We start from the raw sequence: 17,502 nt of genomic DNA, 5'->3' as shown, positions 1-17,502 counted from the left end.
TGTTATTTAATCACTGTTAATCGACTGGACTGTACAATCAGCAACCAGATCAAGTCAATGACAAATTAAATGTTAATTGTCATGTGCCCAATAAAGCTATAGGATAGGACTTTATGCATCCCATTAACCCCCTCAAGTGACATTTTGTTTATTTTGTTGTACAATGTATGTTTGCAACTACGTGCAACCATATTTTTGCATCTGAGTTGAATAAATGGTAATAGTTCACTCCAGAATAAAAGTTGGTCAGATATGCCTTATTGAGGAAATAAAATAAGATGGGGCCTCTTTTCCTACTCATCTGAGACTAAAGCATATTTTTAGATACATTATAAAATATGGCATGGGATGTAGACTAGTGTCTTGTCAACTCAATATTGGAACACGTTTGGAGTCTGAAAAGCTCTGGCTTTGATTTTGGAGTAATAACTTGACCTTGGACTTGCTTTTAACCTAACAGTGGAGGATATTCTCACACGTGTGCCCTTAACTGTCTTGTGCATCTTACAGGAAATCGGTGAGTCAATAAATCTGAATCCAGTGAAGATTGTGAGGATTGTCCTAATTGCCAGTGATGACCAGAGACCAGTGAGAGTAAAAGTGGTCTGATCGATCAATATCATTTTAAACGTGATAACAGCAGAGACTGTCTGTACACAATAGGCTGTTATCTTCTTTCAACATTACATGGCCTTGGCCTTTGAGGCACAAAATGCTTTATCTTCCTGTTATCTCTAGTTAGTTCTCCAGCTTGTGCAGTTAAATGTGTCAGGTGAAACTGTCTGATTGGCTCCAGGGCTACTGATCCAGGATTGCTGTAGCCTTGACCACCACACTACAATGTGATATGAATTTGCTCAAGCTTGATAATGAGGTTCTTCAGGTTTCAATCTCATAGGCTTGAAACATATTAGCTGTCTGGGAACAATGATGACATTTTTCATGTGAAGAAAACCATTTTCTAGACAAGTGTAACTTTATAGCCGACCATCTCTGTAACCATAGACATACTGTATATTCCATTTGTGGTAACATACCTTGGGCTCTATCCCAATTAGTCCTTTGCTGCCCCCTGGTGTTCAAACCTTCCCTACCTACATGGAGACGGGCAAACGCCACCGGACCGGATGTTGATACAGGCTGTGGAACAGAACAGCTGACGTGACAACAACAAAGCAAACGCGACGCCAACGGGGTCGACGACGAGAGGACCAGGAAAAAGAGAACAAAAAGTGGACGCTTGATTGCCAAAGAATAGTCATTGGCTTACCAAACTGAGTTTATCAAAAGGCGTGTCGACTGAACTCTAAAATCGACATTTACACGGTGAGAAAAGTTGGCTCGCGAACTGTCAAGCTCGAACAAGCCTCATGTCTCTCAAGCTCAAGTGTCATGCTCGAGTGTCGATATTTTTATCGAAAGAACTCCTGAGCAAGCACACAACACAACTGTCATAGCACAGTTAAACGGTTACAATGAATAGATGGACGCAGTTCTGTTGTGGATGTGCCCCTTTTGCAACTGCCTGCTCTGACGCAGTCAGAATCTCGACTGACTAGTAGTAGAGGTAGGAGGTGGCGTCATTATTTACCCCGGGGGTGATTAAATCAACCTCAGTGGCAGGCTCATATCTCGCAAACTGTTGAGAAACCTATCTAGAGACACTTGTCAGTTCTGTCATCGAAAAGGTTTCTATCTACACACCTGTGTTGACACCCACACTGGTTGATATGGCAGCAATGTTGAACGGGCCCTATACACAACATAGTCACTGTCTAGCTGTAACACAGACAGCGTAATGTGGACTGCTGCTTCTGTCTCATTCAGAGCCTGTGAAGTCCTGCTCTTGGCACAGCTGCTCAAACATACTGCTGCCTTTAGTCCAGGGGACCCCTGCTGCTGTCCTAGCCTCGCCTGCCAGGCTTAAGGCTCTTCTGGTAAACCACACAGCTGGTGGATGAGCCAATCTAGCAATAAAAGTGGATGTAACTGTGCGAGAAATATGCAATTAAATTGCCAATGTTGAATGACACGTGATCTTAATTCACCGCAATCTCTAACTCGGGAATATAGGCCTACATCACATTTCTGTGAATATCTAATTTGCTTGTCTGTTTCCCTGTCTTTCACCCAAGCCATATGACTCCCTCCCTGCTGTCCTCTGTTCAAACTGCTGAGCTGTGTGTCTGTTAGAAGCCTTATGGGACTCCTTTCCCCTCTGAAGGTCAGTCTCTGCTTACGGCGGCACAATGGGGCGGATCTTCCTGGATCACATCGGTGGGACCCGCCTGTTCTCCTGCGCCAACTGTGACACCATCCTGACCAACCGCTCCGAGCTCATCTCTACACGCTTCACCGGCGCCACAGGCCGAGCCTTCCTCTTCAACAAGGTAAACCCACTCCACGGTTACTGCACCAACTGGATATACATATTACTGCTCTGCTAGTGATGATACCATACCACAAAAAATGTTTTGTCACATGACGCCATACCACTCTCATACTGCAAAGGGCTTTTCAGGGGGCTCATGCCTCTTACATAAGTTAAGATACCTTAGGGCACACATCCACAGTTGACTTGTTGCGTCAGGGGCTTTTGTGTGTGTTTGCTACCCACAGGTGGTTAATCTGCAGTACAGTGAGGTGCAGGACCGAGTTATGCTGACAGGAAGACACATGGTACGAGATGTCAGCTGCAAGAACTGCAACAGCAAGCTGGGCTGGATCTACGAGTTTGCCACAGAGGACAGCCAGCGCTACAAGGAGGGTCGTGTTATCCTGGAGAGGGCGCTAGTGAGAGAGAGTGAGGGCTTTGAGGAGCATGTTCCCTCTGATAACTCCTGAGCCCCCCTCTCCTCTCCCCAAATTTCTATTACAATCCTCAGTGTCCACTACACTGCTCTCCCATTGGCAAACATCCTCTGCATCAGCTTTTCACCAGCAACAGTTGTGTTGAATTGTATTGAGATAGATGAGCACGCCATTTTAGTCAGTCACCCACCAACATGCAAAACAAATGCTCACAGGATATATACATAATTAAAAGATACACCGCTTGCATGGTATGCACATGCATTGGAATCTGTATCATGTAGATGTCAGACTATGGCTGTTGGAAAAGTGGGTGTTTGGTGAGGAGTACTTTCTCATTGACCCTGAGCTGTGAGCGGGGGTGCATGGACAGATGCCCATGCCTTAGTGTCCATGCCCAGTTGCATGAGAGTGTGCTTGGGTGGTTCTCCAGAGAGGAACTGCTGGTCAAAGCTTTTAGACAGCAGAATATCTGTGTGATGGCTTTAATTTTTTATTTAAGTTTTTACTTAGTTAAAATGGGTATCGTCTGATAAGAATAAATACGTAACGGAATATTGTAATGAGAATGTGTTTCTTGAACAGTAGCTTTTATTAAGAAAGATTCCAATTTTGAGTACAGTTAATGATTGATTATTGTAGTTTTTCAAAGAACCGGCATATGGAGCATTATTAAATGATGTCAAATAAAGTAGTTATTGCCTCCCTCATCCTTGATCCTCTTGGTATTATGTACAGTATGTGTGCTTGCTAAAGCCTCTGTGTCTTCATAAGTCCTTTCTGTAAGTGGCCTGGTTCCATTTTGGCCCTTGGCCTCCAACCCATAGTGTTAGCAGATATGGACTGGATAAGTGTAATACATAGTGATGGTTCCACCATGCCCCCCCAATCAGCTGGCAGTGTAGTGTCTGCCATATTGCATAGTCCTGTCTATGAGCATTAAAAACTGGAGGAATGGCCTATCCAGTCTGTGCCGAGGCTTTTCCACCTTCAATTCTCTATACAGACATGACCTACAGGACCAATTATCAACCTAACCCAACCTAGGACCTATTATCAACCAAGACTCTCAATGGCATTTTTGAAACTATTGCTGCTATAAGTTCCCTATTGTCATTCCTGATTATGAAATTCTTTCAGTAGTGTATGTCTTTCTTTAAAAACCAAGTTCATCTTCCCTTCTGTTGATGAATAATAATAATATATAATGTGAATAACCATTACCATTGTATTGACTCTTCTTATCAATATGCTAAGACAACATGGGAGAGGGATTAGATCGGGCAACCTACACCTCAACCCATGGGTTGATGTTTACAATGGTGGTGAAGTGTTTTCTTTACTCAAGACAAAAGAGCCAAACTGGCACATGTAGGACAAGGTACATCTATTTCACATTAGCATTGTGTCAAATCCTCTGTAGATTAAAGGTTACACTTCAGATCACCACGAGTTGATGTACTGCTGACAACAGTCTCTGTAGGAATGTTTTCTTCTCTCATAATCCGATGTCAGTCGGGAACAGAATACACAGACCACACATCGTCTAATCCAGTTTATTCTTCCTCAGCAAAAAAGTGGAACTTAATCAAATAAAAGGAGAAAATAAAACAGAATTATGTTCTTTTTCTTATACATTTAACTAAATATGCAGCTCTATGCTAGTGTGTAAGTAAATCAAAACAATATATGGTTAAATAAAATGTCTTTTAAGATACAGAAAGATATTCATTTCTTCCGTGTCATTAGCACTCAGAACAGATTTCAAAAATATCAAAATTAAATCAGCCACAACATCAGTGTCCTCCTCTCCACCTTAAACATCGCTCCCTCCCTCCCTCTCACGTGAGAAGGGGGCCGGTGAGAGGAAGCAGAGAAGGAGAGAGGGGGTGAACGAGGTGGGCATTAGGATCAGCACAGTCGAGTAGTGTGACTAGTGGTCGGAGGAGGAGGAAGAGATACGGAGGAAGATATTGATTTGAACTCAAAGTCCAGGGATTCGGCTTGTGTAGGTGTGTAAAGAGGGGGAGTAAGAGAGAGCAGGATATCACAACAGAAAGAAAGCATGAATGGCAACAGTAACACTCATTCAAAAGAGCAGGCAGAGAGGGGTTCTGCTTCTGTGGTTCTGTGTGACTCTAGTCCATTTGTTCAGTCTCTGATCCGGCTGAGCACAGGCAGGGATGGCTGCAATGTCATACAAGGGTTTGTGGTCCAGTGGTCAAACCAAGTTGACGAGAGTCTCTTAGGAACAAACATGGCCACACAAGAACTGAACCAGAGGACAATGTCCTTACTCAAAACACACACACACACACACACAGACAGACACACACAAATTCAATCCAATGCCATGCAGGAGTCAAACCATTGGGTTGATTGGTTGAGGAGGGGGGAGAAAAGGAGGCAGGAGATAAGGTTGATATCTCACCCTCTAACAACCTGAGGAGTAGTCAAGGGAGAAGGCCATGTTCCATCCCCACATGACCGTGAACTGAACACCTGACGACCGAGGATCCAGTAAAGAGAGATCGCTCAGTTCTATAAAGTATTGGAGCAGTTGGAGAGTTAAGAGAGTGAAGAGGGGTCAGGGGTCATGAAGAGCTATGGGCTTTGTGTGATAAAATTACTGATCCTTCTTTAAAGAGTTCATTCTGAAGACTAGCGAGTTAAGGCTGTGTGAACATGCGATACTGAGTGTGGCTCCACAGATAGCCATGGGGCTTTGCCCAGGGCAGGGTCCAAACAGTGCCCTCTTGAGGGATCAAGACTTTACAGGAGTGTGTCACGCTCAGATCCAGAATTGTGGGGCAAGTGCGGGCTATTGCAACCATGCTTCCTCCCTCTTTCACCCCCCCCCCCCCATCCCTCCCTCCCTCCCTCTCTTTCTCTTTCACCCCCCCTCCCTCCCTCCCTCACCCCTCTTTCCCTCTCTCTAAGTGCCTCCTCTCTGTGTGGATGGGTGGGCACTCAGGAGCACTCTTCTCCGATGCGTTGGCATGAGCGGCCCACCTTGCGGTCCAGCTTCACCATCTTGAGGACGGCCTCCTCGCGCCCCCGACCAAGGTGGTCAAACAGGCAGTCATGCTGCTCAGGTAGACGGTGCAGCATGCAGAATACATAGCCTGGGAGACCAAAGAAATAGGAGAGGGGCAGAAAGTGTGAGAGAGAGAGAGAGAGAGACAGGGAGAACGAGAGAGAGAGGGAATGTCAAAATATTGCGAAAATCCGTCGAGAGGACACATAAAATTCAAGGGCACAGTTCGGATTGTTTCCACTGTTCCTCCCATGATACTAACCGCAGCGACAGGAGCCCAGTTCTTGCTGTACCAGCTCCAGTTTGGTTTGGCAGCGATAGCAACGCCGGCGGTTTTTCTGCTTGGGCCCTCCACGAGGCTCTTCGCTCCCTCCTTCCTCCTCCTCCTCCCTCCGTGCCCGTTTCTCTGGCGATGCCTCACTCTCCGACCCTGAAGCTGAGAAGAACCAAGGTTATACAGAGTCCAACATGGGACATATCGCACAGAAATATAGACACAAGAACTAAGAGCAGGCTATACCTGGGTCGCAGGGACGTTTTGTGGGTGTGCAGAGTGTGCCTTGGGCTGTTTCTGTGCATGTTACTCCTGTGGGCGGTAAAGAGAGAGAGAGAGAGAGAGATCTTTAGAGTACGGAAAGGTAACAACAGTTCAGATTTAGGGTTTAGAAACACCAAATGCAACACCACAATACTATAATTGGTTTTAACTGACAGTCTTAGTTAGTTCAATTATCAAAGAAGAAGGTCCTGACAGATGGTCAGTGTGATCATGATGCCCCCACAATGATTCTTTATCTGGGCCAGGCTGAGTGTTGCCAGCGCCAGTGGAGTGAGCCACAGCACCACTCCTAAGGCAGAAATAGCAGCAGCAGGCTGTCACCATATCAGATCCAGAACTACCGTGGGAGGACTACAGTCTAACCTTGTAATGTGTATATGGAGTAAAACATACACCCTCTCCTCATTGCCCTGGTCTACTAAAGGGGTAGGTATCGGGCAAAAATTGATAAGCATATGACCAAATGAGTGTCCCGCTATAAGGTTCAGTTCAGGCTTGATGTGTCACAGACCTCAACTACAGTAATAACTCATTCAGAAACTGGCAGCATCTAAAACAGAGATGGTGGACACCTTCATCTTACCTTCCTGTGTGGTGGGAAACGTAGGGACAGGGTCTTCAGATGAGGGCTGCTCAGAGCTAGTGGGTGGTGATGACAGGGATTGGCTACTATGGCTGCTGCTGCTACTACTAGTCTCGCTACTGAAGACAACCGATTGGCTACTTCCAGTGCTTGGGTTGGGGTTTGGGGCACAGTCCTCATCTGGCGGTTTCTTCTGAATATCTGAGAGAGAGATCCAATAGAGGTGTTAGCAGGATTGGTGAGGGGGAGTCAGCCTTTTTACACACACACCTTAAACAGATGGGCTGGCCTGAGTAGAGGCTAACATTACCTCAGAATGACACTTCCACAATGACCTCCTTGTAACATGTCTGTCTACTCCATCCACTTCCCCCACACTGAGGACACAATGAGCTCAAAGCAGCAGTTGGGCTATTTCCTAATCCTCCACAGAACCCATTTCTGCTCACTCTCTGTGCTCTTGTGTATTGAATCTATTCTAAGCAATGCTGCTGTCTGTGATGCTAGTCTCAGAGCTCTCTTTGCCTTTCTCACTGGTTTCCATGGACACCACCAGTGTTCAAACTCATACTTTTTCAATTTTCCCAAAAAGACTACAGAAGTCAGTCACAAAACTTCAGTCAGACTCTCAATTTCAGCTCTAATATACCACCAAAGCTACCGCCAGAGCCAAATCCCAATATACAGTAATGCATGATATACATGGCCAAATATTTTCCCTGACGTCTATAACTTATTCATGAAAGACAGTGCCATTATGAGGCAGGTTTGCCCATTTTGTATCATAAAACAAATATTTACAAGCGTACCATTTTTTGCAGAAACGTAAGAAGAATGAGAAATATAATCTATACATAAATGTAGATCTAATCTGTAAGAAAAATGCATTTCTGTGCAGCAGAGACATCACATGCATGCCATCTGTACACCACTCCCACCTGGCGTCCCAGGTACACAGAGCTCTGCCAAACAACAGACATCCATTGTCCACACACACAGGAGTTTAATGGGTTGGCTGCAAGGAATGGCTCGACTTACCAGCAAAACATTTAGAGCAGAGGTTCATGGTTTTACTCGACCTGGGGAGCGAGAGAGAGAGAGAGAAATACAGTCAAAACAGTGACAGGAGGAAAAAGACCATAATTGCAACTAAATAGGACCTTGGCTTTTGTGCCCACCAAAACAAAGTTCAGCCAATGCTATCAAACATTCCTAATTTGCAACAAAATTCTAAAAAGGGCCAATTTGACTGCTTTTCAACTTCTCTCAGGAGGTTCCATCCTGACCCATTTTTGTACACAGGCAGTCAGACCCATAGAGATAAAAACGTTTATTTTTATTTTTTTTATATCTATGGTCAGACCTATGAGGTTGCCATGGCTACAGAGAGTGGGTGAAAACAAGCGGATGGCCGGATGACAGATGACAGAGTCATGGCAGAGAGGGGGGAAAACAAACAAAAGGCTGGGGGAGGGGGGGTGCAAACAGTTGGAAGAAGGAACATAAGGGAGCACTAAAGTAGATATTTTACTGCAAGAAATGAGTAACAGGCACACATATTGTAGTCTTTTGATCTTATCTCTAACTGGCCAACAAGGTAATCAGGGGAGGCTAAGCAAATGTGCTGTAGCCAATCTTACAGCTTGGACTTTTAGGACAACCACCTCTTTCTCAAACAACAGTGAAGTGTTTTGCAATATCTGAGGGTTCGGCCGACTTAAAGAAGTTAATGTGGATAGATTAAAAAAAAATGGCAGAGGTCATTTGGGGACTGTATTGCTCACATTTATGCTGTCTTGTAGGAAATACAGCAAGTGTACAGTACCAACATTAGCCTACTGATTTAGACAGCAAAACAGAGCTCAGTGTCTCACCATTCAATTTAACGTTATCCCATCACTTGTAACAACAAGATAGAAATGTCAAAGAAAATCCCTTACACACATGCAAACCAAACCAAAACTATTCCATAGCCAGAAAAACCTGCTCAACCCCCATCTCCACCACCCTCCCCCATAAATCTCCTCCCACCACACATGCACATTTTCTCTGACTTTCCTTTGAATCCTCCTCTCAATGGCATCATGTTTCCAGAGTGGTTCTCATTCTGGACCTCTCTTGGACATTCACTTTAATAGTGGGGTACAATGTACAATGCTGGGACATCTGTTCAGCTGTGAGCCCTGTCAATACGGGAGAGGCTGGAACTCCATTGGGTATTCAGGCCATTGTGCCCGCAGGAGGGAATGTGACCAATGCAGTGTTCCAATTGACCTGGGATACATTTTAGTCGCCCAACCATGACCTTACAGCAGTTGGGACCCATTTTCTATATGGTATTAATTACACCTATCCAGAAACAGATAGTTTTAACACGCATGGAAGGGCTACGGGAGGGGATTGGGACGCCTTAAACCAGGTGCTCTCCGCAGTGACTATAAACATATTGCCCATTGTGTCAATCACCTGACATTGACATTGAAGTGAGAGAGTAATTCTCTGGTTTGCTCACAAGCAACACACCCCAAGATCCAAGATTGAGGATATAATATAGCTTGTCCTAAGCAGGAAATACAGTTCAAATAAAACATTCCCAAAGTCCATCGATCCTCAATAAACCCCTTTCGTAATACTGATCCCGATCTTACAGGAAGAATAAAGATGTCTCATGTTTTTTTGGTCAAAAACGTTCCAAAACAAGATGCATTTCCTGTATGTAAATCACAACATACACGATTTGCCAAAGAAAAGAAAGGCAGTGGTGAAACTGCAAATGTAACAACATGATGATACAAAACAACCAATATCGTTGAAATGACAGTTTAGAGTCAGTTTGATACAAAGTATGCAATATTGTTTAAATATAGTTCCATATACTGTCTGGAAACCTGGAGCGAATGATATCAGATTCTATCCTGAATATTACATCTGTCATCCCCAGAACTGTAGCCGTATACTGCCGAATTCTGTCTTTACAGAACAGAATTTGACGCTTGATTGACACAATGACATTCACGAATTTAGGATTTTGAAGAATAAATATCAAAGTAACGCGTCCCTCAAGTATGACTGTTTTCTAGCATATACTTATTCCCAACCCCCACTCGGCCTGCACAACAAAACAACAATGGATTCATGCTACATTTAATTCCTATCTGTATCCTTACAAGAAGTCATTGACAGACAAACAATTTGTGCCATGACTTACCCCCAAAATCCACAGGGACATCGAGCTGGTAAACTGGGAGGTTTGCTGCGTTCACTACCAGTATCCCCCATGACTTCAATAAAAATGATAATGGGTACGCGAGGCTGGGGATGAGACTGGGCCTTGTCGTTAAAGGATCTTCAGTCAACTCAAAGTTGAAAATATCCGCTTCTATAAATAGTCCTCGGTCAACTGGACATAAGAGTGTCGATAGCTTTGCCGACACGAGCGGCCACAAGGATCCGGATCCCTAAACAGCTCAGTTTGGACTAATTGATCATCCAAGTGTCCTCACGGGACTCGAAGCAATCAGCTGGAGCTCTCGCTACGACTAAATCCAGATAGGTGTCGAACTGCGCTTTGTCCAACCTGTAACATAAAAGATAAACGACAATAGGACATAATCTTACCCACAAATAATTGTAACATTACACTATTGTTCATTCGACACGGTAAAATGTTACCTTTCTTTATCTCTCACTCAAAGGCACTGCTGCGTCCCTCAATTTTATATGGGACCACACAATGTATCTCGCCTGTGGGGCTCCAAACGTTAGGCAAGCAGGTCAGGAAGCTGCGTGAGCCTCTTATGGCTAAAATGGTAATAGTACCTGAGCGATGTCTTATCGATAGTGAAAATATGGCGTGAATTTAAAGCAATTCTACCTACAGTGCTTCCGATTCGTGAGACAACAGTTGAGGCCACAGAGCAGAGAATTCATTTGGGTTTACCTCCATGCTTGGGTTAGGGCAAACCAAAACATGGATTGTCAGGCAGAAGGACCACCATGTGGATGTCAGGAGCTGGTCTCTGTTAGTAATTCATGTCACTTCTAAAACGAAATGTATGGGTTTCAGAATATTGAAACAGTATTGTGATAACCACCTCCCTTGACGCCTCCCACATCACAGAGACATCCTAAGAGACCTTCCATGTATATTGAAAATATAATTAAAAACATAACACACAAGCTGTAAGTGTATCGCCCCACATCTTTAATAGCTTACTTGCAGGCTGGTACGGTATAAAGGATGAACAAGGATGCATTCAAAACCAGCCAATCAGCAATGTTAAAAACATTTGGTCTTGAAAGTGTTGCTGATGATGTGCTGCTGGAGTTGCAACATGACACATTTTGTCTTCTATTAAATGCCATGCAACCCCACTGCCTACATAATGAACATTGGCCCACTTCAAACCCCTTTGTAATTTGCCATCAGCAGAGATCATCCTGAAGAAGCCTTTTAATACTCACTAGTGCAAACACCCTGACTTGACTTACTGAGTAAATTACCATAACTAGAACTGAGCCTTTTTCCGACCTTTATGTTGAATATCAAAGAACCAACAGTTACAAAGATACCTCTTTTGAAAAGCAATGTCACTCAATGGTAATGGCAGTGATATAGAAAACTGATAAGGGTAACCAGTTATGATGACGAGTACAGTAACAATGATTCCCATCACACTACAGAAATACAACAAACAAAACGCATTCAAAATGATTCAGGAAAGAAAATAGAAAAGAGCAAGATTAAGGTTGTTCTCTACTTAATGTTATCTACATCAATGTTCAGCCCTCATTCTGTTTCATGCTGAATTAGCAAAGTGAACATACCAGTATCTAAAGGTTCGATCAATCAAATACAAAAGCTTTTAAAATAGCAAAAGAGATTAATGGAAATGGAACAAGGGGTACAGCACAGATGATGAGACAATAGGAAAGTAATGAGAGTTTAAGTATTCAAAAACAACCCTGAAACAAACAATTCAGATCACACATACTGAGCAGTAAGCAGAAAGCAGCAATTGATAATGAAGTAACAAAACCAACATTCTCAAAGGCAAGAACAGCCTGTAAGATTGCAATAATATCTGAAAATAAAATGACAAAGAAATGAAATTCAAACACAGGAGACATTTCCTAGCAATACAGTTTTCCTGCGCTTATAGACTTTATCGTAGCTACAAGTTTATTACAGTTAATATGGGGAAAATAAAGTGCCAAATATCAGCTGCTCGTACTTAAGACTCTCCAAATATACCATAAATATTCCATGTTTTCAGCTCCAGTGCATAACTTGGTCCATTCCACCCGCCACTCTTATTTTCACAAAGTGCTAATCATTTTCCAAACAATTTGAACAAAGACATTCAAGTGCTCAGCCATAGTAAATCAATACCTTACATTTTGTCTTTTAGCCCAAATGTTTGCTTTAGGGGTGAATTAAGAAAAGTTGGCAAATAAAAGGCTTTAACAGAAGAACATGGCTATTCTAACAAGTGCAAATAAACAACTGTATGCCCTAAAAAAATAATAAAAAGAAACAAAAACCCTACAAAAGAGAAATAGTAAAATTTGTAAAAACATGTTCCAATTTTCACAGGGATTGTTCATGTTCGAACTCTGAAGAAAACAAATGATAAGTTATTGCCGACATCACTGCTACAATCCACAGCGTAATCTTTGGACGAGCAGTACTGATTACACCTCCACTGGCTGGATAGCACCTGGGCCCATCTAGGCTTTGAGGAGTGCCAATTGAGTAGCCTTACACTGGCAGCAAACATGGGCTGGTATCTTCACAGAAAATGTATGGACCGATTTACATCGTTTTTTTCCTTCATGTTATCATTCAGACAGGACCAGCTAGAGCCCTAAAAAGCTGAAATGTATGTAAGATTCTCTGTTAATATGTTCATCATTGCAATAGAGGACTATCTTTGTTATCAAAAAAATGGATCAATTGCGTAGCAGCATTTTGCAGTGCGTCCTGGGTGACAAAGGCTGCGCAAAATGGTGTCTTGGGTTTTCCTTTTCTCTCTCACCACCGCCAGACCGTCCTAGAGATGGGAGGGTTCCTCTCAATGATGGGGTTGTGAGGAAGAGGAGGGTGAGGAAGGCTGAGAGGGCTGGGAGGGGAGCAGGCTGTGGGTGCGAGAGGGGCGAGGTGGTCTAGGTTGTTGAGAAGTGGCGCTAGACTCAGGAGATTCCTGTCCAGGACTGCCCTCCTTCACCTCTGTGTCCAATTGGGCTGGACACTCAAAGTGGACACAGTGGAACACCTAGAAGGAAAGAGGAAAAAAGGGGGTGAGGAGAGAATAGAAATACGATAGTGTAAATGAAAGATTCAAAACAATGACCAATGTGCAATCCTCTGACCTCATTTGCAGTGTTGTGAGTTCCCACGATACGGATAAAGGAGGCAGGCTGCTTGTCAAATTTGAGTGTCTGCCAAGACCTGCAGGGAAAGACAAGACAAGAGAATTATAAGTACAGTACCAGGAGAAATAGAAGGGCAGGTTGGGGTATACCTAGTCTTGCATAGCCACAGCTCTATATCACGTTGTTCTGACAGGTCTGGAGAATTTTAGATTACAAAATGTGGTACAATTACACAAGGTTATATACTGAGTTCGAAAAATGGTGCAACACTATTAAAAAACAAAACAAATGTGTTTTCAGAATGATATGGTTTATTAGGCCACACGTCCCCTCTCAGAGTTGCTTGCTCCATCATTTTCAGTCGCTAGGACCCCTAAACATAAATAATTTTTTAGAGTTTTTTAGAGTTTCCAAACTAGGAAAGCCTGGTCTCAACGAGGTTAGGGTATACCTATGGTATAGGGATCGAGCAGACTGGCATAGAACTAGTGGCACTGTGTGACATTCATGGATAGGCCAATATGATGAACTAAAAGAATATGGGAGGGGGACAGACGTGGAGCCTTACCGACATGCCACCTTTGTGCGGTCCACTACCTTCGTCCACTGCTGCTGATTGCTGGAGAGCTCAATGTAGTAACTGTAAGAACGCTCATCGCAGTCCCAAAGGAGTAGTCTATCCAGATAAAAGCAGTTAGAAACAGACATATTCATGTTAGCTGAGCAGATGTTACATTTTAATTATTGCTGAAACACAGTATTCAATACAAATAACCATGTGCACACCCACCCACACACACAGACACAGACACACCTTAAGGAGCCTATGGTGTATGGCTGTGCCAGCTGGATGACGATGGCCCCAGAGCCCAGCTGGTGACAGGTGTAGCCGGAGTCCCAGTCATAGTTCCGGGTGTCCCCGTTGAGCAGAGCATTTCTGCTACGACTCACACCCTCAATGACACTGGAACAGGCTGCTATGGTAGCCACATTCTCATTGGGCACTACAGATGTGGGAGGAGGGAAAGGCAAAGAGGCAAAAGAGTGATGGAGAGAGAGAGAGAGAGGATGAGCGGAGTGGGAACAAGGAATTTCACATTGAAGGTATCCATGTCGTATGCTATCATCTATGTTCTGTCTGTAATGTATTGAATGTCTATACACAATGCTGCAAAATCCCCAAGAGGGACAATAAAGTCCTTATCTAAATTGTTGACACTACTCATGCCTTACCAAGAAGACCCTTTTCAAGGGTGAAGGAGCGGTTTGTGAACATGCACTCGAAAGCCACTAGATGGAAGACCTTGTTGACAGTATTGTGTGTCCCCACAATGCGCACATATCTGGAATACAAACACACAATCACATCCACTGTTGTAGAACAAAAAAAAATCTAATTGGTCCAATCAAACCAGCCCAAATCTTTGAAACTAAATGTCTGAGACATTTTACCTGCACACACGTGATGGAAAGTAAAGGTTCTGCCAGGAGCGACACAGGTACTTGGAATGATCCACTACACGCACCCAATCAAGCTCATCCATGGACACTTCAAGGTAATATGAGTAAGACCTGAAAATGAAGAGAAGGATGTTTATGGCATTGACCATTCAATTCCAATTTAAAGCGATATGCTGTTAAGAACACCTATCTTATTTGCTGAAAAAATAAATCCTGTTGTGACAGTCATGTGAATTTAACAGCGGCCGTTACATAAAACAAATGACAACAATGCCGCACAATTAAGCAGTCATCTAAAGAGAGAGAACCCCTCTCTCACCGGCTGTCCCTGTCCCACAACAGAATGCGGATGTGGTTGATGATGGAAGGCTGGCCCAGTTTGACCTGGATGCCAGCTCGCCCGTCGTCCTCTATGGGGTGTCTGGAGAAGCCATGGTCTAAGTCGTAATTCTGCGTGTCTCCGTCCAACAATGCAGACTTCAGTTCTCCCTTCACCACTTGGGCCCCATACTTCATGGTGGCAATGTTCTCCTCTGGGACTGAAACACAATGCATGACACATCACACACACAAAGCACGCCGGACATACACAGAAACATATAGGTCGAATTTCATCCTTCACACTGACTAATAAAGCCATCATGGGGATTAGAACATGCCATGAATGTGCTGCTTCTGTAGGTCAGAGTCATGTGACCCACATGACACTCACTGAGCATGCCACGGTAGTTGAGGTCCATGTCGCGGCTCTCAGAGCGGGTCTTGATGGCATCCAGCAGGTCGTCTGGGCTGAGCAGTCCAGTGGGACGCACCACGTTCAGCATTTCAGTCAGGCTCATGAGTGGCAGGCGTACTGCTGCCATCACTTCCTGTGTAGCTGTCCCCTCCCCGTTTTGTCGACTCCAGCGGCACAGTGCCTGGAAGATCTCCTTTTCGCTCGCTGCAAACGAGTCTCTCTGCACCATGGTCAGAAGGGCAGTCTGCACAGAGAGAGGGTACAAGGGAGCAGAGAATAAACAATGAAGAGACTGCTCTTCTTCAACTGAATATTTCTATGACTTCTCTCTCCTGCTTACCTTGGACAGTGTCAGGAAGCCATCAGAAGCCAGGACCTCAGGAGCATGCCGGTCCATATAGGAGCAGCAGGCTGCACTCAGCGCGCTCAGAGAGTACAGGCTGGCCACATCAAAGACCAGGCACACGTTGTGAGTGTGCAGGATAGTGCGCAGGAACTCAGAGGTAGAGTCCTCTAGTGGCTGGAGGCCGTAACGATGTGCCAGACCCAGGAAATCTAGCAGCACCTCTTCACGGGCTGAGCTGAGGCTGGCCCTGCCAGTGTAGAGGTAGTGGAGCAGCATGGAGAAGGCTTCTGCCCGTGTCTCCTCCAGGCACACCTCCGCCTGTGGCTGAGATTCCTTCATCCCACCATACAGCAAAGCTCTGTAGAATACAACAAGCTGTCAGACAATCTTAATATGTTTTATATATGCCATTTAGCTGATGCTTTTATCCAAAGCGACTTACATTGCAGTGAGTGCATACATTTCAGTATATATGGTCCCAGCAGGAATCAAACCCACAACTTAAGCATTGTTAGCGCCATGCTCTACCAACTGAGCCACAGAGTAAGGCAAGGCTGCCTGTTAGACATATGATGTTGAAATGCCACCCACACCCAAAAAGAGATACTAACAGGAATACCTGAAGTAGTGACACCGTGCTGCCAGGATGACCCTATGTGCTGGGAAGCGTTTCTCCTCCACAATGAAGGTGACATCACTGTATTCTTCACCTGGAACCAAAGCACCAAGCTGCTCTGACAGCAGATGGATGTGGTCAATCTCTGACACGGAGGCCAGTGGACGCAAGGGATGACTGTTACTCATTATGGAGGGGCGCCACGATCACATCTGACAGGAAAGGAACAGAGACCGTTTAACAGGCTAGTTAATGGGGGTTACTTCAAATTATTTGCTCATTTCCAAATATTGTGTGTAACTAGCATCAACTTGACAGGCAGAAGGTCTTGCTACATGATAAGTTAACATTACACATTCTATTTGCATTACATTGCTTGTACACGGGATCATGACAGATCATATGAAGTCGAACCGAATCAACTTTGACAGCTAGCTAGCAAGCGAGACAACTGATACCGCCGCTTCAGTCAGCCGTGACATACCAGCAGCACAATAAGCGTATCCCCTTTCTCCCTTTTCTTTGACGAGTTCTCTGCTTGACCGCGATGTTCCTTTTCCCCAATCCTTACCAAAACATCTGCCAGGCTCGGCAAATAACAACACATTTGCTGTCAAATTCCACTGGACCTCAATAGTTCCGCCATCACACAACAACACAAGCTAGCTAGGAACATAAGGTCACAACCTGGATGTTGTTTGTTAGGGAGGCGCTATGGAGAGAAAAAGAGCGGCCCCTTGTGTATAGAAGGAGAATCAGCAGTTAGGGCCAGGGGGACACAGGACAGGTTCCCATTGACCCAAAAATTGGTAAGTCTATGTGTAGCAATTTAGCCAAGACTATCAGCTATTGTAATGTATATGGGTCAAAATACCTGTACATATTACTAGGCTCAAGTACCTAGCTGAGACTTAACTAGCTGAGATTGCAGAGTCATGAAATGGGGAGTTGGCAACACTGTAATAGCAAGGAATAGCC

General features: G+C 44.3%; 3 protein-coding genes across 4 annotated transcripts; 1 reads left to right on the top strand and 2 right to left on the bottom strand.

The window, feature by feature from the left end:
- Positions 1-1,154: 1,154 nt before the first annotated feature.
- Positions 1,155-4,233, top strand: ypel5 (yippee-like 5). Its single transcript, XM_083689120.1, has 3 exons — positions 1,155-1,326; positions 2,225-2,390; positions 2,620-4,233. The coding sequence occupies exons 2-3, from the start codon at positions 2,250-2,252 to the stop codon at positions 2,842-2,844; spliced, it is 366 nt and encodes a 121-aa protein (XP_083545246.1). The 5' UTR covers positions 1,155-1,326; positions 2,225-2,249; the 3' UTR covers positions 2,845-4,233.
- Positions 4,234-4,353: 120 nt separating this feature from the next.
- Positions 4,354-10,797, bottom strand: LOC310818261 (AN1-type zinc finger protein 3-like). The gene is made up of 7 exons (XM_083689119.1): positions 10,663-10,797; positions 10,199-10,567; positions 8,029-8,069; positions 6,991-7,191; positions 6,369-6,434; positions 6,111-6,284; positions 4,354-5,936 (listed from the first exon to the last, which is right to left on the bottom strand). The coding sequence occupies exons 2-7, from the start codon at positions 10,267-10,269 to the stop codon at positions 5,782-5,784; spliced, it is 708 nt and encodes a 235-aa protein (XP_083545245.1). The 5' UTR covers positions 10,270-10,567; positions 10,663-10,797; the 3' UTR covers positions 4,354-5,781.
- Positions 10,798-11,179: 382 nt separating this feature from the next.
- On the bottom strand, positions 11,180-17,166 carry LOC310818376 (BTB/POZ domain-containing protein 9-like). 2 transcript variants are annotated; one of them, XM_083689317.1, is made up of 11 exons: positions 17,009-17,166; positions 16,528-16,736; positions 15,903-16,266; positions 15,539-15,806; positions 15,146-15,365; positions 14,818-14,937; positions 14,599-14,708; positions 14,180-14,369; positions 13,934-14,041; positions 13,363-13,441; positions 11,180-13,265 (listed from the first exon to the last, which is right to left on the bottom strand). In XM_083689317.1, exons 2-11 carry the CDS (start codon positions 16,710-16,712, stop codon positions 13,065-13,067), a joined length of 1,845 nt encoding a protein of 614 aa, XP_083545443.1. In that variant the 5' UTR covers positions 16,713-16,736; positions 17,009-17,166; the 3' UTR covers positions 11,180-13,064. The 2 variants fall into 2 exon arrangements, with proteins under 2 accessions (XP_083545443.1, XP_083545444.1); XM_083689318.1 differs by having other exon boundaries at positions 17,096-17,166.
- Positions 17,167-17,502: the final 336 nt, after the last annotated feature.

This window comes from Argentina silus (genome assembly GCF_951799395.1).
Source record: "Argentina silus genome assembly, chromosome: 17".
In the NCBI taxonomy this organism is placed as follows: Eukaryota; Metazoa; Chordata; class Actinopteri; order Argentiniformes; family Argentinidae; genus Argentina; species Argentina silus.
Note: the sequence above shows the minus strand (reverse complement) of the source record. Positions and strands in the feature narration are given on the sequence as shown.

Bases quoted from the DNA above. Each gene is read 5' to 3' on its own strand.
- LOC310818261 (XM_083689119.1), bottom strand. From the start codon at position 10,269: ATGGGGGATACTGGTAGTGAACGCAGCAAACCTCCCAGTTTACCAGCT. The intron at 6,435-6,990 runs GTAAGATGAAGG...TACCGCCCACAG, and splicing joins GTTTCCCACCACACAGGAAG to GAGTAACATGCACAGAAACA. The intron at 5,937-6,110 runs GTTAGTATCATG...TTGGTCTCCCAG, and splicing joins ACTGGGCTCCTGTCGCTGCG to GCTATGTATTCTGCATGCTG.
- ypel5 (XM_083689120.1), top strand. From the start codon at position 2,250: ATGGGGCGGATCTTCCTGGATCACATCGGTGGGACCCGCCTGTTCTCC. The intron at 2,391-2,619 runs GTAAACCCACTC...TGCTACCCACAG, and splicing joins GAGCCTTCCTCTTCAACAAG to GTGGTTAATCTGCAGTACAG.
- LOC310818376 (XM_083689317.1), bottom strand. From the start codon at position 16,712: ATGAGTAACAGTCATCCCTTGCGTCCACTGGCCTCCGTGTCAGAGATT. The intron at 15,807-15,902 runs GTAAGCAGGAGA...CTCTCTGTGCAG, and splicing joins GCTTCCTGACACTGTCCAAG to ACTGCCCTTCTGACCATGGT. The intron at 14,370-14,598 runs GTAAGGCATGAG...CCACATCTGTAG, and splicing joins CCTTGAAAAGGGTCTTCTTG to TGCCCAATGAGAATGTGGCT.